At 41.3% G+C, this 26,632-nt stretch overlaps 2 protein-coding genes across 7 annotated transcripts in view; both read right to left on the reverse strand.

The window, feature by feature from the left end:
- Positions 1–7,634: 7,634 nt before the first annotated feature.
- Positions 7,635–10,136, reverse strand: LOC308220348 (required for drug-induced death protein 1; the record flags this gene model as incomplete). Its single annotated transcript, XM_080616256.1, has 2 exons — positions 7,635–7,754; positions 9,864–10,136. The coding sequence occupies 2 exons, from the start codon at positions 10,134–10,136 to the stop codon at positions 7,635–7,637; spliced, it is 393 nt and encodes a 130-aa protein (XP_080472382.1).
- Positions 10,137–14,590: 4,454 nt separating this feature from the next.
- The window catches only part of MARK1 (microtubule affinity regulating kinase 1), a 57,543-nt gene continuing 45,501 nt past the window's right edge, over positions 14,591–26,632 (reverse strand). For 2 of the 6 annotated variants that reach the window (XM_080616315.1, XM_080616314.1), the window contains exons 14-18: positions 24,004–24,104; positions 21,680–21,841; positions 20,298–20,549; positions 17,472–17,516; positions 14,591–15,378 (exon numbers count right to left, since the gene is read on the reverse strand). In XM_080616315.1, the coding sequence (XP_080472441.1) occupies positions 15,024–15,378; positions 17,472–17,516; positions 20,298–20,549; positions 21,680–21,841; positions 24,004–24,104 (915 nt within the window). In that variant the 3' untranslated portion in view covers positions 14,591–15,023. Of the gene's footprint in view, positions 15,379–17,471; positions 17,517–20,297; positions 20,553–21,679; positions 21,842–24,003; positions 24,105–26,632 lie in introns of all 6 variants that reach the window. The other 4 variants (XM_080616313.1, XM_080616312.1, XM_080616317.1 and 1 more) reach the window with 2 other exon arrangements.

A 26,632-nucleotide genomic window follows, 5' to 3' on the forward strand; every position in this document is an offset into this window, starting at 1 on the left:
CAGCCTCTTGTGTGACAGAACTGTATTTGCTGTACATGGCAAACCAGCATTTTTAAAGAGAAATGACTGTGTTCAATCACTTATAACTTCATAACACTGAAATACTGAATACAGCTAAAATTCTCCACACTCAGTTCTAGCCCCAGGCTCCTTATAATGTGTCTGGTCATATGAAGGACTCACAGTGCCAATCCCACAGCAAGCTGGGGCTGGGCTGTGTCAGTTATGAAAGCAGGCAATGCTGGCATATGTTGGGAAAACACAGTGTCAGCTCAGAAGCATCCACATGGCAAACTTGCAGCTGGAACACAAGGGAAAATGTAATGACATATCTGCCTTCAGATGCAGAGGGAGATGGTTCTTCTAGAGGCAAATCTAGACTCCCTTCTAGCAGCGGCTCAATCAGAGGATGAGCATGAATAATGAGGAAAGAGATGAAGGATTTTACTTGCTTCCACTAAAAAAAAAGACAAGTGACTGGGGAACTTGTAGGTCTTCAGTATGTGCACAGTGCTGACCCTGAGAAAAGCATAAAGTACCATACTGAGGGGGAGATCTGGATGGACATTACAAATTCCCAGTGATAAATACAGCAAAATGCTGACCTAGATTAAGTGACAGGGTGTTTGAATGGAGCTAATGTAGGCTGGGCTTGTCTCAATGAAGGAATAGGGTTAAATGCCCTTTTCCAGGGATGTGCAGTTGTTTTTCCAGTGACTCTATGATAACTCAGCAAAAGGCAGGGATGAGGGGGATGACATGGCTGAGTATGCAGTTTCAACGTGCTGATTTCAACAAGATAGGATAAAAATTATATTACATCCACTCATACAGAGAAATTATATCCTCTTCCAAATTATGAACTGACAAATTCAAGAGGTTCATTCGTAGAGAGGAAGGGGTGATAAAAGCATTGCTGTTTCCTCTTAAAATCTTCAAGGAAATCAGAGTTCAGTGAGTCATGCACTAGAAATGAGCTCAGTGAAATATCTCAGGTGAATAATTGGTGATGATAGAATTAAAAATAGACTAATATCATTAATGATAGATGCCTTATAATGGAGCCACAGCAATGAGATAAAGGGATCCTTTTTTTTTGTGAGGCTTTTTCTACTCAGAGAATCATAAATATGTAAAAGCCAGGCAGGCTGTTGGCTGCTTTGTTGACTGTCAAGTCATATACGAAGATGAATTGAAAATTGTCCTTTTCCTCCAGTCAAATGTTCAACTTCAGTCTCTCTAAACTCACCAGGACAATACAGAAATGGTTGTTCCAGGCAGATATTCAGGCTGGTATTAATTAGTGCAAGCTAATTACATTATAAGTTCTCCCCATGTTCTGTAACTGTGGTTCTCTGGGTGAATATAATATCCATCAGGCAGCTTCAGGAGTCTGAGTAGTCAGGGTAGAGCTGCATTGTCATCTGCGAAAGTAGGTAAGGCCAAAAGTAGAGGCTTTACTGGGGAGCAGTGCCTTTCTTCTGCAGCACAAGAATTAACACATTTCTGCAGCTGTGGTTTAGCAGCCATCATGGGAGAGGATGGCATTCACCAAAGACAGGAATGTCCCTGCTCTCATTCAAATACAGCTGAAAAAGCAATCTGGTGCTAGCTTAGCATCCCAGGAAAGAAGGAGCAACGATTCCTTTATGAGCAGCAGAAATAGGGAAATACAGAAAGCACGAGGAGTCAAGTACATGCAGCGCACTGGAGCTGGGGTCCAAGGCAACTCCTGGCTTCTGGGAGACGTCATTCCAGTCGGGCCACCTCTGTGCCTCCTCCATTAGGAATTACGCATGCTGTCTGAAGCAGTTATGATCTCTCCAGTGGAAAAGTGGCCATGGCTCATTCCTTTCTCTCCCATGAAGCATCCTTAATGAATGCTTTTAATGCACAGCAAGAATCTCAGGGCAAAGTATAATGCATTTTTAGGTAGGGAGGCAAAAAATATCCACACCACCACAAAAGCAACATTCCTATGGCTTTACACTTGAAACAATTGCATGCAGGAGGGTCAGGATTCAACTGGGTGGAAAACACTGGAATATAGATACACATTACCAGGCTGGGAGCCAACATCCTGAATATGGGTCTGCACAAACCAGGAGGCCAGCCTAGGGGAGGGCAGGAAATCCCTGCAGGAGATGAGGCACAACACCGAAGCTGGGAATCTGATTTTTTCCCAGGAGATGGCACTAAAGGACGATTGCCTTTCAGCCCGCATAGTGCAATGCAGCAGGAACTTCGCTGAGGGCCAAGCAGGCAGTTTGTGCCATTTTTGCAAGTCGCTCCTTGTTACCAGAAGCAAAGCTTTAAAATTCTTAGCATCTGTGCTTTTAGCAAGGTTGAGGACATCAGTCTTTACATCTCCATAGAGTGGGTAAATACAAACTTTCTGCTTATAGCAGGAGCAGGATCCCACTATTAGGTATTGAAAAGCTGCTGTCAAGACCCTCCTAAGCCTTCCCTCCTTCAGTTGAACAAGCGCAGAGCCCTGAGCTTTTCCTAGTAGGTGATGGTTCAGGAAGGAGCATCACCCTCTCTGAGCTCACTCTAGACTTCACCTTAAAACAGGCCCGGCAGCCTTATACTACTTCCTACAAGGATAATGAAGGGGTGAATTTTATTCCTTTACTTGCTTTTCATTTAATTATCTCCATTAGTCTCCAAGCTCTTTAGGCTCCTTACTGGTCCTTGAAGACAAAGGATTTCCAAAGCATACCCTGTGCAGGTACTGCAGTAGCTTGGTACACACTTCAGGACCTTTTTTTTTCTCAGAAGAAAACCCATGGCCACCTAACAAGGAACCCATGGTACAGAAAAGGAGACAACTGGTTTTACAGCACCCCAACACAGAAGCTGCCTCCTTGCCAGTCGTGCAGACAGGCAGAGGACAGAAAGGTCACCCCTGTCCATAGCAGAGGCTTGGAACTGATGGTCCTTTCCAACCCTAAATATGCTATGATTCTATGATCCATGCTTGAAGTGAGCCTTGGCCTGGCACTGGAAGCAGCAAAGCAATGTGGTGTGGTGCGGCTTTCCTCAGTTACAGAGCTTCAAAAGGAAGCTGTGCAAGAGAACTTCCTTGCTGCTAATGTTGCAGGACAAAGGACAATAGCTGTGAGACCTCTGCCATTTCCTCAGAGCCTATGGTAAGCCTGAGCTGCAATTAAGTGCTGTGGCAAAACCAGCAGAAATAAACTTAATTCAGCGTTGTGACTCACTGAGCAGGCACTAGGAATAGCCAGGGATTTAAAAGTGACTGGCAGTGTTCAAGGCCAGGTTGGATGGAGTCTTCAGAGCAGCCCTGCGGAGAAGGACTTGGGGGTGTTGGTCAATGAGAAAATGAACATGAGCCAGCTTCAGCTTGAGCTCGCAGCCCAGAAAGCCAACTGTATCCTGGGCTGCATCAAAAGGAGTGTGACCAGCAGGTCGAAGGAGGTGATCCGGCCCCTCTACTCTGCTCTTGTGAGACCTCACTTGGAGCATTGTGTGCAGTTCTGGTGTCCTCAACATAAAAAGGACATGGAACTGTTGGAACAAGTCCAGAGGAGGGCCACGAGGATGATCAGGGGACTGGAGCACCTCCCGTATGAAGACAGGCTGAGAAAGTTGGGGCTGTTCAGCCTGGAGAAGAGAAGGCTGCGTGGAGACCTCATAGCAGCCTTCCAGTATCTGAAGGGGGGCTATAGGGACACTGGGGATGGACTATTCATCAGGGACTGTAGTGACAGGACAAGGGGTAATGGGTTCAAACTTAAACGGGGGAAGTTAAATTGGATATAAGGAAGAAATTCTTTACTGTTAGGGTGGTGAGGCACTGGAATGGGTTGCCCAGGGAGGTTGTGAGTGCTCCATCATTGATGGTGTTCAAGGCCAGGTTGGATGAGGCCTTGGGTGACATGGTTTAGTGTGAGGTGTCCCTGCCCATGGCAGGGGGGTTGGAACTGGATGATCTTAAGGTCCTTTCCAACCAAAACCATTCTATGATTCTATAAACTTGCCGGGCTGTTGGGTTAGTGGAGCTCATTCCTGGGAGCAGCTTGGATGAATTTACTACCTCTTGCCATTCTGCACGTATTCAGCTGCCCAAGCGTATTTAACCTGCTGTTTGTTATAGAGCACAGTGAAAGGTGGGCAGAAATCTGAAGGGAACCAGACAGCACAGTAGCACACCACTAAAAATCATGCAAAGTGAAGTGATTGGTGGTGGTGCCAAGCAAGTGCCTGAAAGGAGGAACATATTTCCCTCAGGTCAAACGTTAAGTCAGATCTTCCCTATGTACCTTCTGTTCTGTAATATCCACCACATCCTACCTTTGTGTATAAGAGGGCTGTTTTGTTCCTCAGAGGAACCAGAAGATAAACTGCAGACAAGCCCATTTCAACAAAAGAGCCTGCCTGTTCCCATGGGTTGAAAGCTCTTCTTGCTGGGATCCTCCTCCAAGGCCAGCCTGCCAAGAGCATGTAAAGCCCTTGCAGAAGCCAAGAGTTAATCCCAGTCTGCCTTCCTGCCTTGACACACTTTCAGGGGTACCCTGAGCCCAGGCTCCCCATCACTTGCTCTCCTCCAAGTCACTCCCAACTGCTCTGCTGCAGGTGGAGGTTCCCACGTCTCACTGACTGAGCAGCATGACCTGCCTCCCAATGCTGAGTTACTCAGGGAATACTTCATCATCTCTTATATCCCCTTGACAACGTTTGGCAACAGCACTGCAGGATCTGCCCTGTCCCACGTGTCTGTGTTGTAGCTACACCCAAGCCGGCACAGCAGGGACACTGCCGTGATTGACAGAAACCACAGCACTCTGCCATCCACCCTGCTGGACCTCACCCCTCAGCTTCAGATCCTCTCAACACTGCTGTGTGAGCTGGGCTGGTGATGAGTAGCAAACCCCCTAGCCAAGGCTTGGCCTCACCAGCTGAGAAGTGGACCACTGCCCAGGGAGAGCTGATAAGCAGCACTAATTGGTAGCCTCAGTTCATTCTGAGGTAGGAAAATAAGCTGCATGAATCACCAGGTGTTTATAGCAACAGCACAGGAGGATACTTGCTTGCTTTTTCTTTCTCTGTCCTCTTTCTTTATTTTTGGTCCATTTTAGAAACACCATTCAGCAGAAGCTGCCTCATCCATATACATGAAGCTTTTCTCAGGCTCACACAGAAACACCATTTCTGTACCACTCAGGTTCTGTATGGACGGCAGCCAGGTTATTCCCTTAACATTGCACCAGGTAAGCAGAGACCATAGGTCAGCAGGCAAAAGTCAGTGGTAACCATTGTGCTAATGGTTCACAAGCTAAAGTTCATGTTTACCTTTGGTGGAAAGTCCTTGCATTAATGGGTTGGACCCCTGGTGTTGCAATAAGGGAGCAGCCTTTCTATTCACAGGACACACAGTCGAATAGATGGGACACTCATTTCACGCAGGAAAAATTGAAACACAAACCCTCCCTGCATTGCTTTAGTAACTGAAAAAAGGAGCTCTAATGATTCAGGCTGTAAAACAGAGAGTGATGCAATGAAATTTGAAGTTAATCCTAAACAATGCAGGCCGTTGTGGCACATGGGTGGTAGTACAGCTCTGTTCCTACTGCAAAACACCCAGCTGTTATCAATACCCTCTGCCATGCTGGTGGGGCACATCAAGACAGGTCTGCCATAGAATCATGGAATCACAGACTGGTTTGGGTTGGAAAGGACCTGAAGATTATTCAGTTCCAACCCCCTGCCATGGGCAGGGACACCTCACACCAGACCATGTCATCCAAGGCTCTGTCCAACCTGGCCTTGAACACTGCCAAGGATGGAGCATTCACCACTTCTCTGGGCAGCCTGCACCAGTGCCTCACCACCCTCACAGTAAAGAACTTCTTCCTTATATCCAATCTAAACTTCCCCTGTTTTAAGTTTTAACCCATCACCCCTTGTCCTGTTGCTACAGTCCCTGATGAAGAGTCCCTCTCTGGCATCCTTGTAGGACCCCTTCAGATACTGGAAGGCTGCTCCCTACGAAGAAGTTCAAGAGAAACAGCTAAAGGTATACATCAGTGAATGAAATCTCTTTGTGGCTATTCCTACCCCAATTTGTGCAACGTTAGATCCTCATCTCCACACCTTGCCTTTCCTGGCATTCCCTGTGCCCTGAGCTACAACCATGTCCTAGCAGAGAGCCAAGGCTGAGGGCAGAACAACAGGGGGAAGTTTACACTGCAGCTTCCCCTTGCTGCTGGGAAACTCCTCCTCTCTGTGCTGACTTATGTGTGAAGGTAAACACACAGCATCGATTACACTTTTTTATTTACAGTGCACTTACAGCATTAAAAATATCAACTTCGTTTTCATTTGTGACACTTAAAAGCGATACAGCGTGATCTGCTGAGATGTGCAAACCCCTTCATTCAAAAAAGGCGAAGAAAGCAAATGAGCAGCACTTTTTACCATATAAGTCAACTCCTTGATTACAAAACCAGTATCAAAACTATACTTATATTATAGAAAGATCTGTAACACACAGAAAGTTCTAGCAGGAAAATCACTGACTGCTACCACAAAAGACTGATAGAAAAAATACCCCAAAACCCCAAACCCCACAGAATTCTGAAGGCCCACAAACCCCATTGTTCCCATGTCATCAGTACAATCATATACAGGGTTTATATCCCTGGAGGTTCTTCATTGCACCACTGAGCTGAGCCATCTGCTGTTGGCATCCTCTGGCTACAACATCCACACATAAAAATGAAGAAGGAGCTGGCAGGATTTTTGGCCCCATTCTGACACAGAATGGTTGTACATTCTTATACCAAAGGCTGCATGCAGTTCTTTTCAGATACACCTGATAATCTGGGGTTTTTTTCCTGGTGAACACCACAGAAACTGAGTGTTCTTGTGCCCCAGCTTCCAGAATCAGGTATGTCAGATACAAACTGCTCTCAGTAAAAAAAACACATTCAGATTTCACAGCAGCAGAGGAAAAGCTTAAAACACCAATCACAGAGAACCTTTAATGCCCCTGAATCAGAAAACAAACACATCTCATTTCCTTTCTGGATTTTTAGATCAGTCTTAACATTTAACGGCTCATGATGTCCCGTGTTTGAAATCAACGGTCGTGATGCAGCAAAGCTCTCCGTGTCTCAGACCACAGTCCATTTATATCCAAGTACATTTTTAATATACCCATAATCTTAACCCAACAAAACAACCTCAGAAAACTAAAGACTACCTTTTCCTGACCCCTTGTTATCTGCTTCCTCCACTGCTTTGACAATCCCTCTCACCAGCCACACTCTGATCTCTACCTCCCCATCCTCTATTTTCCTTCATTTCTCTTTCCCTCACCTACTTGCTTTTCCCCCCGTCCTTGGCTCCCTTCCACACACAGCACAAAGCTTTAGAACACCAGCTCCGTCTGAAAACAAACTTCAGCTCCATTAGTGGAAGATTATTTCCTAATCCTTGTATTTCTTTGACCTGATCTGATTTAATGCCGTATTTGCAGAGAACAGCACTCAGTCCTGGGTCTCCCCAGGGCTGGCGGAGAGGCTGGGGCTATTTGTCCAAGAGGTTTCTCAGATGCAGGGCTCAGATTTAACCCTAAGTGGCCTCATGTCCTCACTGATGGCGCTGCACTAGCGGACGAAGGATGCCACTTGAGCTGCCACTCCAAAGGGAGCAGAATAAGCCGATGCTAATCCTTGCAGGCCGACCACCAAGTAGCGGCATCCCTTCTGCAGAGCTTTGCCGACGTTCTGTGGAGAGAAAGGGGATAAACCCCCCAGAAATTAGAGGAAATACCTTCACATAAAGTCATTCTGACCCAGAAAATCAACTTCTCCCACAGCTAATGAGGGCTTGAGCACAGAACAACATTCACCATCTATTTTTATATAGGAATACACACCCACAGAGCACAGTGTAACCGAGCGGATGCAGCCTCCACAGGAAGCCAGGCTTCATCGTGGGCTTCTAGTCAAGAATAAAATTAGCTGAAATTCACACCTAGTTTATAGGGGTATGTGTTTCCCACACACACATGTGCTAAGTATGTGAGCACATAGGCTGTTAAAACTGGTGCTGAACGAGAAGGCAGTAAAACACTGAGAATACTTCTATGGGAATTTCACAGAATCCCAGACTGGTTTGGATTGGAAGGGACCTTAAAGCTCATCCAGTTCCAACCCCCTGCCATGGGCAAGGACACCTTCCACTAGAACAAGGTCAGGAGAATTCCTGCTTTGGACTCTCTTTGCTTTTTGTCAAAAAGACTCTATTTTTGGTCAAAATGAGAATGTTTTGAGCTACTTTCACACCTATACACATTTAAGAACTCACCTGTATACTGCATTAGAGAGAACTTGCTACAGATTATTTAAACTAAAAACTTAATCTAATTCTAATTTCACTCTTGTTTGTGCTCACACAGTTGGTCATGACAGGGAATTAATACAATGTGGTTAGTTTGGGAGGACTATCAGCATAGTAACCCTTTATGGTTGAGTGGGACTAGATCAAAATCATCCCCTGTAATATGGAAAACATTGAAACAGAGGACATTCTTTTAAATTGGTGAAATCCAGTCTATATCTATTATATTCTTAGGATTCTTCCCTGTGAGGGTGCTGAGGCGCTGGCACAGGTTGCCCAGAGGAGCTGTGGCTGCCCCATCGCTGGCAGTGTTCAAGGTCAGGCTGGTCGGGGCTTGGAGCAACCTGGTCTAGTGGAAGGTGTCCCTGCCCATGGCAAGGGGTTGGAACTGGATGAGCTTTAAGGCTCTGCACTGTGAGCAGCTCACCTTCACGTGTTGGTCTTCACTGCCAAAGCCAAACAGGCCAACCTTTCCATTGGGGATGTCGTGTGAGTGATATGAAAAGGAACACGCAGTGTCCAAGAACTGCACTGTGTGTGTGACATGAGAATCACTGTGTAGGAAACTTGAAGTATCAAATCCATCATGAAAGAAGGAAATACTATGTTCCTCTTTAGGAAACAGTGGAGCAGCTCATGACTGTGCTGTCAACTGTAGCAGTACCTTTGGTGAGCTTTCTGGCCTTTTCTGCATGTCAGACATAGCTGGCATATCTTTACCAAAATCATCATTTCCTTAAGGAATGCAGCAGAAAGTCACGTCTCGTACTGACAGCTGTGATCTCTCCGATAGGAAAAGATTCCCGACACCAGACAGGTTTTTCCTGCTAACACAGACATTATTTTTTGCTACAAACACCCAAAACATACCTGAGCTATATCGAAGAGGAGAGAAAAAATCATCAAAAATGAGAGAAAAATCACCGAATTCTTCCAAATGTCATTTTAGCAATCAAAGGCACCCGCCTTTCAGGGGCCAAAAAGCTGTAAACCACCAGGCTGCCAGACTTCTGACTGTCCCACAGGAAAGCAAAAGAACAATTCTGACCCAAAATAGCTGTTACACAATGAAAAACATGTTGCTTTTTTCTTTTAACCCATGCTAGTGATTTTCAGGGGACACGTAGAAGGTAAAACGGCAAATGCATGTACTGGCGGGGTGGTAGTACCCTGTCTTTCAGTCCCTTAAGAAAGCAGGCCAAATAACTTGGAAGTTTTATGGGATGGTGTCAGAACAGTGACGCCGAAGGAAATACAGGACAAAGGCAAAATACCCGTCACATGGATCGGCTTAGTGCCGTTTTGAGCGCGAAACGGCAGATTTCCTCCTCTTTGAACCTGGCGGGGGCCGAAGTCCTGCCCTCCCCAACAAGAGCAAGACCAGGAGCGGGCTGACACCCGCCTCAGCGCTAAACACCGGCACCTGAAACGCCTGAAGGACAAGACTCCGTACCGCCCGCCCGCCCGGCCCCGGCCCGCCGCTCTGCCCTCACCTTGCCGTACTTCTTGAGCCGCTTCCCGTAGTGCCCCTTGCCGGGGGCCCGCGGCGGCCGCAGCGGCTCGTAGGAATCGGGCAGGAGGGCGAAGCGCACCTTCCTGCGGCCAGCGCCTTCTTCCTTCTCCTCCTCCTCAGGGGCCGCCGCGCTGCTCCCCGCCGCCTCCTCCTCCTCCTCGCCACCGGGCAGGATGCTGACCTGGTCGTCGCCGGTGCCCCGGCGGGAGAAGCGGCTCCGCGCTTTGTCACCCAGCCGCGCTCCCACCGTCATGGTGCTGCCGCTACTGCCGCCCCGTCTGCGCCCAGCGCTTCCCCCGCCGCAGGTGTGGCCGGAGGCGGCCGCTGCCCCCTCCCCGGGGCGGGACGGCTGTGGAAGAGGCGAGCAAACCCCTGCAGTGCCCGTGGATACCGGTAACCTGGGACCCGCCGCGATCGACGGCGGGGGAAGCGCGGACCCAGGGCTGCCTTCTCAAGGGGAAGTGTTGTGCCCACATGTGGGGCAGGCGGACGGCCCCTGCACATGGACGGGCTGCAGTTGAACTGCTGAGCTTCCCGTGCGGTGTTTGTGTAGTTGGGGTGTACCACAAATAGCAAAATTGTATAGGGAGGATGTGATTTATTAAGCCAGGCGGTGTATTTATTAATACAAACGCTTCAGATGCACCAAGGGAACAGACTGATCTTTTACTGTGGATTTTAGAATCATAGAATCAGCTGGGTTGGAAAAGGCCTTTGAGATCATTGAGTTCAACTGTTCCACAGCACTGCCGAGGCCGCCACTAACCCATGTCACTGGGAGCCTCGTCTACACAGTGTGTGAGCATTTCCAGGGGCTGTGACTCCAGCACTGCCTGGGCAGCCTGTTCCAATGCCTGAGCACCCTTTGGGGAAGGAATTGTTCCTCATTTCCAGCCTAAACCTCCCTAAATATTTTCCCTATCGAGGAACAAAGCCTTGAATCCATGTCTCTCCAGGATCCGCCCTTCACATTCAGCAAGTGAATCCTGCACCAGTTAAGTCATTGGCCCCAAGGATGGAGATCACCATCATCACAGCTCCAGCCAGAAAGCTGTGTGAGGGAGAATCTGGCCAGTCCTCTGAAGGATGGGGATATGAGACAAGTCTCAGGTCTGTCACTATTGTGAAAAGTGCTCTGTCCCTTCCCCTGTTTCGTACTAAACACATCACCACTCCTGTTACCATCACCAGGTTTTTAATGTGTATTTCCAAAAGGCTGAGGCGGAGACCTAAACCCAGGACAGGATAACTGGTCCCAAACAGACTCCTACCATGCATGGCCCTTGGAGCTTGTTCTTCCTCTGGGCTCTGGTGCCTGTCTCTGAGCTACCCAGTTCTCTTCCCCAACTCAAGGAGCCAGATGCTGAGCTTGCCTTTGTCAAGCTTGCAGGGATGTCCTAAACACTGCAGAGACAGTGAAACAGAAGTGACACCAGAAGTCCTGTCCCAAACACCTATTTTAACAGTAACGGCATGGTGCAGGAGTTCCATTTTGCCTGTTCCGATATGCTGCTGTAGATTTTAATGTGCCACTTTCCAAGATAGTTTGAGGGATGAAGTAATTGCTTGATGCTGATTAAGTAGCAGTATCAAGAAATAAAGTATCAGCTGTTTAATGCTGAATTTTGCCAATTACAGCCTCAAGCTACCTTGAAAAATGGTAAACTCTTTTTGTGGGGCTTTGAAAAGAGTTTAGGTCAAGGTTTCCTATTTATAGACCCATTACTGAATGTATGCTTTGTCCCTAAGCAAGAAGCATAGAGATAGTGAAAGATAATCTGTCTTCTCGCGAAGGGCAGCTCTTTCTCCACAGACTGGGTTTGTACCAAGTACCTCTCACATGCATGATGCTGGGTATCAAAAGGCTCATGTCCGACAGCTCATGAAATTTAACCACCACTGGAATACTCCAGCATTAACGACACCACTTGATTCAAAGGAGTGAATGTTTATAGTCCTTCCATTGACTTACATACACGTTAATGTTTTTCATTACTTTTGGCACTGGAGTGCCTTTTCATGCGCTCCAATTTACTTAGTTTGGAACTGTCTGTATACTCTAAATAAAGAAATGAAGCAAAAACCCAACCCAAAGCAGCGGAATCATGCACTAGTCTAACTGCTGACCCCCAAACGCTCCCTAGAAATGCTGCCAAGGAATTACAACCAACTACATAAGCCCTCTGTAGATCCAAGACATCCCCTCCCCTCCCTGGAGCTGTGGAACATGACGTGGTGTTTTAACTGTCTTTCAGCTTTGGTAAGTTAAAGCCACACTGTTAAATGGCACACTGATCCCCTCCCACGTGGCAGTCAAACTGCATTTGGATCCAAATGGTCTCATCCCACTCTTACCCATAGAGTGACTTAGACATAACAAATACCTAACAAGACTGTTATTGAGGGACCCAAGAACACCCCAGGCATTGAGGATTCAGCAATATCCCACTGATTTCTATACCAAGTGTGCTCTACTTGCCAATAAACCCGCCAGTCCTGAAAAAGTATCTTTCTTGGATCTTCTGATCTTATTCCTGCCAGGAACAGGAGGTTTGAGAAGCCAAATGGTGCATCTGGGTGCAGCTACACCTTTCACAACTCATGCTCATGCTGAAGCACTTGGTGTATCTGCTCCAGAGAGCATAACATTCAGAGCTTGTCTTCCAACAATGGAAGGCAGAAGGGCAGCAGGGCTGGGGAATCAGGGAAGGTCACACAGTTTGCCATTACTGGAAATAATGCCATTAAACTAGCACTTCAGGTATCATGTTTCATATGAGTGCTGAACTGAAACACAACCTCCATCCTCTGGAAATGGTACCTGTGTTTTGGGGAGTATGAACACATCTCTGGTTACATGAAGCACTGAAACCCAGTGCCAATCTAGGGCAGAGTCAGCTGGGTAAAACCACGGCTCAGGAAGCCATTCTGAGCCCTTAATCTACCCTCACAGCATGACCTATATTTTTTTCATTGAACCTTCTGAAAAGGCAGACGGTTTTGTTTCATGACTTAAGTTTATACATGATCTTGGGTTAACAGTGGTGTATTTTCAAAGACAACTGAACATGGGATGGAGTATTGGGTGACAGGGTTTAGTGCAAGGCATCCCTGCCCATGGCAGGCGGTTGGAACTGGATGATCTTAAGGTCCTTTCCAACTGAAACCATCCTATGATTCATGGACCCCTGACCCTGCCTTCCCCACTCAGTTACTAAACCACATTGCAGGACCCCAGAACCAATGCAACACTAACCCTGAATTCAGTGTTGAAGACGAAGCCTGTAGCCCTTCAGCCTGTTTTGCTACCTGTAGTAATCACTGCGCTTTTATAAAGGGCAACCAACAAGTAGTTTAGTATGAGAACTGTTCAAGTAAGTTTTAATAGAGTGCACCAGTGAATCAAGATGACTTGCATCAGATTTTGTTTCAATGAACATCAGATAAAAAAAGAAAAAGGGGCTACAGTTCTTTCTTTCCAAACACCACCCTTTTTCTAAGGCAACAATACACGTCCATTTCAGAACATAACCGTTACATAGGAAAGCTACATCACAGTACAGCATGTAAAGTCCATCTCCGTCAAGAAGCCATTAGAGAATGGCACATTTACTACACTTACAGCCTTCTAACTTAGGGTTACAGAGTTTACCACAGGGTTTTATTTTTTTTATTTATTTTTTTTTTAAGTTTTTATTATTTTAAAGTGACAGTTTCTTAATGAACTTTCTATTCTTCACAAGAGTGTGCAGATGGGGCCCTTATCTTGATATTACAGTAATTACGACATTAAATAACATTGCACAACCAACCTCTATGGTTAATTCAGTACAAAATAACAAGTATTAAAATGTACCAGTACTAGTGGTTTTACATAGTTTATAATCATTAATTATGAAGGAAAAAAATGTGTGGGGTTTTCTTTTTTTTCTTCTTTTCCATAGGCAAGTGCCTAATCACAAAGCTGCACATTACAGGCATAATGATGTGGAATAAATACAAGAAATCTGGTAAAATATTAAACACAAACAGGTTACATGGGAACAAACTGTACAACCACGAAAGCATAAATCAACAATTTATCATTATAAACAATGTATGTTTAGCTGTAAAATATCCTGTGGAATTGCATGTACTCTTTGGGGGGGGGGGGGGGGGGGCACATGTTCCAAAAGCCAAGCTAATTCCTGAGGTGGTATTATTAACTGAAACAATTGGTCAACACTTCAGATTATCTTGTGCTATTAAACAGTCCCAATATTAATATATTTCCATAAAATGGAATTTATAGTATTCTGAAGGCAGCGAAAAACAAGTGATACTTTACACCATGAGATTCAAATAAATCATTATGGTTCTCCATTGTGGTGCTACACTGGCTGATGGGACATGGGAGTAAGCACTGTAACTTGCAGACATAACATCACTTACACTTGGTTTCTGTTCCCCCACAGCTCTGAGCTGGCCCAAGGCAGAACAAAGGATTTTAACTGTAAGTGCCAACACTGTAAACATGTTTGTAATTTTGTTTTTCAACTAAACACCACCCGATAACAAGGGTAATAAGAGCCTAAGATAAGCAGGAACAGTCTTGTGTAGAACAAAAGCTGGTTATTAATCAGCTTTCGGTTCACATCATGAACAATCTTTAAATAATTAAAAATGGTCATGCTACAGTTGTCAAAACTATTTTTGTGCATCTGACTCAGGACAGAAGTTGTTTAAAAAACGCATGACAGAGGTAAGACTTATAAAAACCACCAAAAAAGTAAATGAAAGGGAAGAACTTTTCCAACTCAAAGCATCAAACATACATTTCTGTGCAGAAATCTAGACAACTATACAAGATCTGAATTTAAGCAGTCATCTTTTTATTATACAACTCTATGAACATAAAATGAACAGAATGCTCTATATACTTACCTGTACATGTGAACATAACTTCTTTAGCTACAGTTATTTAATATAGGTCATACTGGATTTAACTTTACAATTCTGAATAACTATGTATAACCTTATTGCAATAAGGGCAATTTCTACATGGGGAGTTTCACAGGCCAATCACATTAGGCGTAACCAGTACATTCAAAATGTAGATCATGTATGAATCTTCCCTGATCCCAAAAAATGTAGGTTCTCTTTACAGCTTAAGCTCGTTCGCTATCTTGGATGCAATGTTCTTAAATGCGATAGAAGTCCCAGATATTCTTTTGAAGCGAACTCCATTGAGTGACAACCGCGGCAGTTTGCAGACTTCCATCTCCCACTGAACAAGGCTATCTTGTCGTGCATCACCGTGAACACAGAAGAGCAAAAACCTCTCTTTTTGTTCGTAATCACAGTTATTAGCATCTAACACTTTCCGAATCTCTCTCATCATATCGTTAGGGTCCATAGAACTAGTGGTCTTCATACTCCACGTGAACCGCAAGGAGCGTGGCTTGGAATCCTTGCTATCCTCCTTCTCTCTGTCTTTTGGCTCCCCAGAAGCACTCCTGGAAGAAGTGACATATGGAACAGTCAAGAATAAAAGCCGTAGAACCAAGAGATAGAGAAATACAGTTCTTGAACAGGGGTTTCTAAGCTGCCATTGCCACACAGTCCCACACAAGCCAATTCAAAATTTTTGATGGACCGGACGCTGTCAGAACAGTCGTGCACAATCTCCTGCACGCACGTGTGCTGCAGTGCAGCACTGAAAGCTGCTACCAGTAATGAGTAGCACTGAAGCAGCTCCCAGTGGTGGCACACAAGCAAAGCAAGCTTGAAAACCCCTGCTCTAAAACGTTCTGATGACATGTGCAATGGTAACTGCAGCGGACACATGTTACTCCATACTGCTCCAAAGAAAGTGGAATCTATGTAAAAGCATGACTGAAGTTCTGCTGATTTCATGATCTGGAGCATGCCATACACCGACAGAACTGAAGTTGAGAGAGACAATCCTGAAGCAGAAATCATACTGTAAAAGCAGCAGAGGAAGAAATCCCACCCTGCGATTCACAAGAGTTCAGTTAATTCCCTCCCCTCTTTTCTTCCTTTTCCTCCTTTTTGCATTTATTATGTATTTTTGACCTCTCTCTCTGTAAAAATATTTTTACAACAATGTGCTTTATTTTAGCAGATTAAGCAAAATTTTTTGCTGTAATTTGGTTGTAAACAGGTTGCTTGTCAAGCAGTTGAGGACGCAGCCTGTGGCTTTTTCATGGAAGAAACAGTGACATATAGACACGAAGTAATTTTGCTAACACAATGACATGGACAAAATTTCAAAGGATTAATTTCCAACCAATGTTCTTGCTCTGACGCTTCTTTTATTTATTCAATTGCAGAAAGCATTTGGAGAAACAGCACTAATTATTTAAAAGTAACAGCCAACTGTTTCTGTTCTTGTTCCAGGTACTTCAGATGCCTGACGCCCCCCATCCGTCACTGGGGAAAGGTGCTGTTCTCATTTTGATAGTCTACAAACCGTCACTATTCAGAGAGGAGTCAAAACAAGCATTTTTAATTTGACTTTCAGTGTGATCCCCAAGAAACCACATCAGTGTTAAGCGATAGAGCATGGCAGGGAGAAGATCCCAAAGACTTTTAGCCCAAAACAGACACTGTAGGATGACAAAAGGTAGAGGAAGCTAGAGAATGAAAGCAAGAGCTGAAAGCAATTTCACACTTCATTTGAACATTTGATTAATCTTTTTCTCTTTCCACATCAAGAATTTGACAGCTAATAAACTTTGACTTGAAAAGGGCTAACGTAAATAAAATGTATTGTGCATTACACAATGAATCCTGTTAAGAATGTGCTGCCTTTTTTTGTTGTTTAAATAAAGGCTTTCTGTTTTGACATCTAAGTCGATACTTCCCATAAGTTTAGGATGCAAACTACAATGCCTGTTCATTAGAGAGCATCAAAATAAAAAGTTATGCATTGTGCTAAGCACACCAAAAATGCAGAACCAAATGCTGAAATATGGCAAAAGAGCAGATATACTGGAAAATGAGCACATGAAGGAATGCTTTAGTACTAAGAAAGCAGATACAGATTTGTGTACAGTGGCTGCCATACAAATTCAGTACTTGGCAGTCACCACCCTTTTTGTCTCTGAATGTCACTTATTTCTCAATGTGAAGTGACATTCATTTCATAGGGACTAAAGGTGTTTACTTCTGGTTAACAGCAGCTTTAATAATGAATGCAGTATGCAAACTACAGTAAAAATGCAATATTAAATATATACACACACAGAGACACAAAGTATACTATATTTTCCACTGAAACCAAAAGTAAACACCATTAAATATTTATAAGCCAAAACATGATTTTAAGTGCCTAAATAATTTGTTAACTCCTACAGGGGGCTTTATTATTCACAGGTATATACTTAAATAAAAGTTTTATATTAAATACTTCGCAAGGGATAAAGGCCCTCACCAAAACCCCCTCCCCCCATAAATAAAAACCATTTTTGAAATGCAGATTAATTAAACACTATTCTGTTTTACATCCTGATTAAAACTCTTGAAGAAATCACTTAAACCTTGATGCGAAAGACCCAGGAGCGAAGTATTAATAGTGGCTCCTCACCTTGAGGTGTCAGTTCTGCCACTGGCTTCGCCTTCACTTGGATCCCTCAAAACAAAGTTAAGGTTGAGATTCAATGATAAAGGTGAAAAATAAAAGTTAAGAAAACCTACATCTAGAACAATGTTAAATAGCTACTGATCAAAAAAAGAGAAAAATCAGTATAATAATGTCAAGCCTAACATTGTTTAATAGTATTTTTCCCACAGCTGTAATTTTAACTTCCCTTTATGACACCTTCACCTCTTGCAGCTCTGACATGTAATGGTTTATTTATCTATTTTTTAAACGGATGGGAATATCAACACGTTATTCTTAACCTACTGCAGACAGCGAGCAATGGCCACATGTAATTCCAGCAAGCACACAGAATCAAGGTGGGGGGGGCGGGCGGGCTCCACTCTGCACCCTTCTGGCCGAGCCTTTACACCTCAGTCCTGAGAGCACAGGGAGGTGCCCTTGCTTAGGCACACTCAAATAATTAAAGGTAAGACGTGCCTAAGAGTTTGTGAGATCAAATGTTTGGCGCCCAGTTCAGAAAGTTTACTTCGACATCTGCTTATCTTTAAGCAAATCAGCTGTTACATTGGCTTTGGTAAGATTACTGGTGAGCTTGAGGTTAAACACGTATTTTTTTTTTCCCTCATTTTGGTGAATTAGAACTGTAAAAAGGAACTGTTCTGTACTATGCCCTTTTAGTCTGAATCAACTTGAAAAACAGAGTGTGTAAGCCACCTAGGTATGTTCCCAGTGCTGCTGTACAAACATTTTAGAACACAATTTCAGCTACTAATTTAATACCTTCAAAACACAAATACTTAGTAAATAACATCAGAGAAGCATCATTTGACATAAACTATTGATGCAAAATACATCAATGCCCTATTCATTAAGCATTCTCACTACGGATTTATTTTATATACTTACCAGAAAAGGCATTTAACCTTTGCCAAAAGATAATAAAAGTCTTTCATGACACCTTCTATTCAAAGTATGCTTTAAACCATTATTTCCTGAGCAGCACATTAACACAAGTTAGCACGCATGCAGTTATGTGATCCAAGTAAAAGAACAGCAACTCCCGAACCTCCATCCAAAGTCTCAAACAACCCCCAGTTTACAGAAATGAAACCACAACAAAACACCAAACCCTCCACCACCACCAGCAAACCAAACAAAGCCCTTACAAGGCCTTCATTATAGGAAAATACATTTTTAGCAGTATAAGGCATAATAGGAAATTGTATAAAATGTTCTATAGTAAAGATAACTTTAAAACATCAATTTACAATATGTTAATTCTAAATACACAGTTTACAGTATTATTTTAACATTGCAGTATAACATAATGAAAATATTAATTCTTTGATCCGACTTGTCAAAACAATTCAGGATACCATTCCTTGCAAATAACAATGAGCTGTAATGCAAAAAACCAGCCTGTGCTCTTGAAATTGGTTAGGTAAGCAACAGAAAATACCTTTCTTCTATTAACAAATGTATCCTGACAACACAGAGACTAATTTTGCTGTAACTTTTGTTTCTTGTTTTAAACTGCAGAACAAATTCTTCCCCCCTGTCCCCCCCGTCAGGTAAAGTGCTAGAGATACCAATAATGGAGGATCATAGTCCTGTATCTTCAGGTTTCTGAAAAAAGAAAATAATTCACATACTTTTTTTTGGTTTTCTTTTTAGTTCATCATAAGAGGTATTGCTTAAACATACAGTGAGGCACTAGGTGCTCACTAGGTTAAATCCATTTCATAAGGAAAACACTGAATTTCTAACTTTCTCTCTTCTTTTCCCTTGTAGTATCACCTTACGCAACTCTTACTTACAAATTTGCAACTACTATCTTAACCTAGGTTTGAATTTTTATATCTATATATTATATATATATACACACAGAGACAAATGACAATTCAGTACATAACAGCATAATTCTGCAAAGAAAAGACAGGTTTACAAGACATAGTTCTGTTGCAAAACTGACAATAATGCATATGGATACATCCATAAGTAGGCTTAAGAATTATATGTAAATCACTGTTAGAAAGGGGCAAACTGAAAATTAAATCCCATTTTGGGAAAGCTATTGGGACTGCAAAGTCAACAGTCACTTAATATTAAACTATGTATTTGAAAATCCTTCTCAGCACTTCTTACAATATTATTACTGTTAGCATCATCACGGGAATGACCGCAGGTCCAGGGTGTGTGGGTTTTCTTCTTTCAGAATCCTGAACTTGCTTTTGAAGAAGCTGGTAACATGATATGAGAGGCTGCATGATACTGAAATATTAGTATTTCCAGACATCCAGACTTCTGCCCACTTCTACACTTCTCATTTACTCACATATTTTAGAAGTCCCTGAAATAATTTGTTAATACCTCCTTCCCTCTAAGCATGGCAATGAAATAGTTGTAAATACAGCCCTTGCAACAAACTGCATCCAGTTAAAATATTGTTAACATTAAATAATGACTCATTTTTAAGTCACTGCTTTCAGTATTTAAGTTCATTTCATTTTAACTTAATTGTAGCATCTCTGTATTTTAGCTGTAAAGCATGAGCAAAAATGCTTTTGAGAAGCATTCTTTTGCTCCTTGCAGATAAAGCAGCAGAATAACTGGTCAAACATAATGGTTACAATACACACAGAGAAGTAAAACAAGGCAGGTTCTGAAAGGAACACACAAACCAAGCAGCATTCTGACTAAATGTACATCTACTTCAGACTTAAACTGGACATTTTCAATGACTTTGCAGATATGGCCCTATATAAGCTGGGCTTTTCTTTTCTTTCTCTTAAAAATCGAGGTACTAACCTGCGAACAAACTTGGAAGTTATCTTGCTTATAATACCAGTTGATGTCCCTCTTCTAGCATGTGCAAAAGCACCGGTTTCATGTGATGGTGAGGCAGGCGGTCCATTGTAAGTGGCATTACGCCGCTCCCTTAGCTGCTCACCATGGAAAGTGCTTCGACTTGAACTCCCCCGAGGAAAGCGGGTTCGGTCTGGAGTGGCAGTGCTAATACTATGAGCAGATGGGGAAGCAGCAGGCACTCTTTGAGTTGCACTGCTGGGAAAACAGAAACATAAATAAAGAGAAAGACTGTGCTAGAAACCCTCCTACATGACAACCATTTCTCAAAGATAGGAAAAAAACCCTGCTCTTGGTTCCTTTTTCTTTAAATCTGATTCTGCTACTTATTTGCCTTTATGGTTCATACTTAGAAATAATCAAGATACACATTAATTGTAAAATCGAATTGTCTCAAGTATTAAGAACAGTTAAAAAATACACACAGATAATATGACAAAGGGAAAAGGTAGAAAAGTCTGTAGTAAGATCTGCATATGTTTCCAGCCCTCTTCCTGAAAACTACATTCATCAAAACCTTTAACACACAAGCACTCCAAAAGCTTAACAGATACTTCTTAAGAAGTAATCATCTGGCACAAATAAACGCATAAAGCTATTTGAGCAATTAACAGTAACTATACTACAGTGCTTTTAAGACAGAAATGAGCCTAGCAATCTACAAAACCAAAAGGTTAAAATTTCGGTGTCTCACATGAATTTTATGGTGGCCTGTGTCTAAATTAGTTAAATGTTTAACTATTTAAGTTTCCCAGAAGCATCCAGAGGGAGGCAGTCAAGGGACTTCTTTAACTATATTCAAACATATTGTTTGAATATATTGTTATTTTATATATAATTATATATTGCTTATAATACCAGTTGATGTCCCTCTTCTAGCATGTGCAAAAGCACCGGTTTCATGTGATGGTGAGGCAGGCAGTTCATTGTAAGTGGCATTACGCCACTCCCTTAGCTGAAGATCAGCTCCCTTAGCTGAAATTATATATAATTATATATAAAATAACAAGATATTATTTATACATTATTTTATTATTATGTTTATATAATATAAATTATTATGTTTATACAATAACATAATAATTTATTATTATGTTATTTTATATATATTTATATATGAAAATAATATAATTATTTTCATATATTGTTATGAACAAAATCAGGCTTAAATTGTTTGTAATGCCCACACTACTTGAGTAACCTGGTGTTTTGAGACAGAATGCAAAATGACAGTTTTGAATAGACTGCAATCAAAGTAGATCATGGACTGAACAACAGCATTTTTGAAGTGCACAGCATTAAAGAAATAGTAATCAATTTATTACCTTGGTCTGTAAGCTTCAGTGCCATCCTTGATGGTTGGCAGTGTAACTTTTATAGGATGACCAGAGGCAGACATAGACTTTTGATGCCGAGGCCGTGTTGATACAGCAGAAGCTACTGCAGAGCCTGCGGAAGATGTGCTACTCGCAGACATTTCTGTCAGGCTTTTATCATGGCAGCAAGGCAGGAGGGACGGAAAAATGAAAAGGGAAAAGAAAGGTTAGAGTATAACACCATAGTAAACAGGGAAAATACCAATTAATTTCTTCTTTTAGTGCTATTTAAATAACCAGAAGACTCAGTGACCTGGCTGCCATAGTCAGCTTAAGTAAAGAATATAGAATTCTGAGAAAATTATGTTCATCCACAAATCACATCACTGTATATGTTAAATCAGGCCTTTTCACTCCTCCCAAGATTAAAGGTTACACACACATTATTCAAAGTAATGAAGAAATACCACAAAGAATACATGGAAATAGTAAAAAAAATCTGAAAAAAGAAATTTGCAAAAGCCTTAAATAGATTGATTAAATAGAGTCTCCTTTTGTGAAATGAATACCCTTATTTTCAGTTAAAACTCAAACACCTAGAACTTGAAACATTTGGAACTGCTGTCACATTATCACTTGGTAGTGAGTGTATTTTCAAAGGATCAAGTTGTACTTCTCCCCTGGACTATCTCAACCACTGCTAGGATGAGCCAAAATACAGTCTCTCTACCCTGCTTTGCCTAAGTGGCAAGGAAGAGACGAAAGTAGCAGTAAAACTATCATCTTATTAATTTTTAATATAAAAGTCAAATGACTTTTTAATACAGAAGTCAAACTACAGCTTTGTCTCCACAAGCATAAAAAAATTTGCTTTAATAATGTATTAGCAACAACAGTCCCAAAGCTAAGTAATATCTGTAGCAAAGAGGTAAAGATTTAGTGTGAGTAAGCCAATTACACAAGATTTTCAGCTACACCAAATACCACCACAATGTATTACAGGAAAGGCAAGTATACAACTCAAAAATCCTTCATTTTTCAGAATCTGCTCAAAAAGCTGAACATACTCATTGTACTTATGAAAGGAACAGGGATTAAGAGTTGTTTGTCTTTTCAAAGCTATAGAAAAAAAATTAAATATAAATTTAAAAAATTAGAAACTTTTGAAATAAAATCCCTTCTCATTATGTTTTTGGTATTAAACCTGTTGCAGGAAAACCTGTATTCATTTTTGTGAGACCAGAAAAATTATTTAAGTAGAAATTTTAATGCTAAAAAATATGTTCTTATTTCTTTAAAAAAAAGGATTGTTGAAAACTTTGTTCAAATATTTTTATCTATAGTCAGAATTTTGGAAAGTTGCTTTTGAGAGCACCCAATAATTTGAAATTAATTAAATATTGAAAATCAGTCTTTTTAATGTACCTCCTTATAGCACTCTGAATAGCTCTACTTCACATGTTCCATAGCTCGTTTTACTATAGTTCAACAGCCCTATACTCTTGCTATTTTCAAAATTAAATGCATAATTCAAAAATTCAAACACCAAGACAGAAAACAAAACTAAACTAATTTACTAGATGGTGTTATTTCATGCTAGGGATTTTCTGATTCATTTTACCCTTTGTTATTTAAGTAGCTAACACCAAAACAAAAATCAGAGTAAGACCTAATGATTCAAACTAAAAAACATCCAGTTTGCATTACTCCCCAGTAAAGCCAATGTTTATTTTGCAGTCAGGTACAGGGTTTAACTAACACCAAGGATGAACAAAGGATGTATCTCAAAAACCTCAGTAATTGTGCAGCGTTAAATACTACAATATTTAACAAAACATATAAACAGTGTAATTATCATCCCAAATACACATACAACTTGGTTACCATCTCTATTATTTTACCATCTTGGTTACCATCTCTATTATTTTAGGCCAAAAAATTGTACCGTATAGAATTGACAAGTCTTAACAATTTTAACTTTGATTACTAGAAGAAATGGAAAGGGATCAGGCTCCACTGTTGGGGTGATCCAACGAAGTTCTCCATAACAGAGCTGTCTATTTGGTTGTAAGCAGTTACTTTACTCACTATTGTAAGACAAACATTGGTAATAAATGTGGATCCATAAAAAGAGACAAAGGCAAATCTATACATTTACTTATAAATTTCATTACAAACATAGAAATTGTGGTGGAAGACAAGATGAAAAGGTACAGTTGGACTTAATGTATTTCACACCATGCTTCGTAATGGTATTCACTAATTGCATTACCTGCTTCTCTGTGCCTCAGCTCTTGTACCCAAATTAGTAAGTAATAAAAGTTGAAGAATACCTGTTGTCCTTCCCATTCTGTATTGCAGAATAGCGATCTGAAGAACGTTCACAAACGTAAGTGTTCCTCCTTGTCATTCCACTACCAGAAAATACATTACTCTAGAAGAAAATTAAGACAAAAATTAAACTAAATATCTTCTTCTAGTGTATACTATGTTGTACAGAAATGTCAGAATTGAAAACAAAAAGAGTTTCATCCATTTACGCATATTCTTAATGTCTTCAAATGTACTAGCCTAATCTATTGAAACAAATAATTTATATCAGCTATCTTTTCCAATAGCTTATTCACCATCTCATTACTGTACCATTGAGAGTACACTAAAATAAAACATAGAAAAACTTCAATTTGCTGACACTTGCTTTCCTAAGTATTATTATCAATTCCCACATACTGTCTTACTAAGTTATTTGTCTCTGGGATCAATGGAACAAACTGGAATCCTAGAGAACACATCTATCTGGCTGGTTGAAAGGCTTCCCTGTGCAGATTAAGTTGCTAAGGCTCCAGCCTTACAGTTTGCCTTCTGTCGAAAGAGGTTTCAAGAGAACAAAAAGAAAATATTCTTAATCTGTGTCTGTCAACCCAGAAATTATTACGCAGATAATGCCAGATGTGTCTTGTAGCAACAATAAAAATAAAACCAAATAAACAGAACAAAAAATACTGATGGAACTTTCCTTGTTACTGATTTCAGTTTGCACATACTTCATAGAATACCAACATTCTCCTCCTCCTCTGCCATGCACAAATTAGCTGCTGAAGACTTACTTGCAGTACACGATGCACAATTCTGTTTTTAATACAGTACATATTGAACTTCGGCTGAGAGAGGTTTGCAAAGTACTAACCTAACATACTGATACATGCTGGCAAGATTTCAAATACTCTAAATTCAGGAACTGTAGGGCATCATGAACTCTGCAAGATTTACTGTGTGTTTAGGTCTCCCTCATCTACAGATTTGTAGCATTAGTATCACCCCCCAGAGACTACTGAATAAACTGTTTCAAGGCCAATGTGTAAGGAAGATTAACAACTGCACTTACCTGGTTTTGGAATTAAACTCTTGCAAGCTGGACTAGTATGACTGGAGGTGACAAACTTGTTTATAAGAAATCCTACCTTCCCTAACATCACCCTTAAAGTTACACAGAAGTATTTTAAAATTATCCATATTAAATTCACTTTGTTCATTATAAACATCTGAGTTTTAAAAAGCAAATTTAGATTTTTTGTAAGCTGCTCAACCTTAACTACTGTTGCAGTATCAGACACCACTATTCCTTAATCTTGCCCATCACAAAGCTTCTTACTAAGCCCTCAAAACACAAATACTGAACTTGCCATTAGCAAGTAAATTAGTTTCTTATTCTTAATAGCAAAGATATTCCATTTAATTAGTTCTGAGAAAGCAGAGAAATGCTTTTGATATATCAGCTTGTACCATACATGACTGTAATCAGCTCTGGGGCAACGTAGTTTTGGGAAGGCTCAGATATGAAATCTAATCTTAGAAGTCACAAAGTTCCTGCATATAATCCTCACGGCCATAATTTCAAAGTCTCTTTGTGGGGATAAACAATTTATTTTAAATTTGAAAAAAATGTTTAAAGCATCTGCAGATGCACTGCAAACACAGCCTGTAGAACAGCAAGAGCTACATGAACTTCAGCATCTACTTTGTTTAAAGAAAATTCCTGCAGAAATGCATCTGATCTCCCCAGAGTATCCAAGATGGGAGCCAGCATGTAGAATCCCAAAGGACAATGCGAATTCTTGCTGCCTGTGCTAAAAGATGGCCAGAATTTTTGTATTTAATACAGTGTGCCTCCTAAATAGCATAAAGTGTACTTGAATCTTAATTTACAATTCCTTCTTTTTTTCCCCACATGAACTCTTGCTCCTAAGTAGCTGATTAAACATTACACAATATTTTTCCATTGTATAGCCTAAACACTGATACTACTGCCCATGAATTTCCACAAAGTAGATGCTTTCACATTAGGAGAAACAGACCCTCCTATTTGGAACAAAGATGTCTGAGGCAGTAACATGATACTGGTTTACAAAGCTGTGAAGGATGTTGTAATAAAAGAACTAGAAAATAAATCATTTCTTATTATAAGAAACAGGTTGTAATTCAAAACATCAACAGGCACACACACCAGGGGAAAAGTAGGTTGTTTCCCTCCACTCCACCTTATTTGTGAAGTCCAAAGAGAGTGGTTTCAGAAAACTAAGCAAATTCACAGCAAAAACGTTTATGAGGGATATTACGTAGGATTATTCAGATGAAATCTCTGATTCAGGAATTCCCTTGGCTTCCTCGTAGATACACAAGCTTTAGAAACCACCAAAAGAGCACTCCATATTGGCACTGTTCTTATGTTCTTTCCCTAAATATCCACTATTTGTCTTGACAGATCTTCAGCTTACCCAAGTGCAGACATCCTAGTGCTTACTCTTACATTAGTGTTAGAAAAAGTAAAGTTGTGGGGGAAGGGAAAAGTTTATTTTAAAGACATCCACTGAAGCCTGTCTATTTCTGTCTGCCAGCAAAAGTTACCAGAAATAGACTTAGTGGCTTATTCAGTAACCATTATGTCTATAGTAACCTTATGCT

The sequence above is a fragment of the Psittacula echo genome (assembly GCF_963264785.1).
Source record: "Psittacula echo genome assembly, chromosome: 4".
NCBI lineage: Eukaryota > Metazoa > Chordata > Aves > Psittaciformes > Psittacidae > Psittacula > Psittacula echo.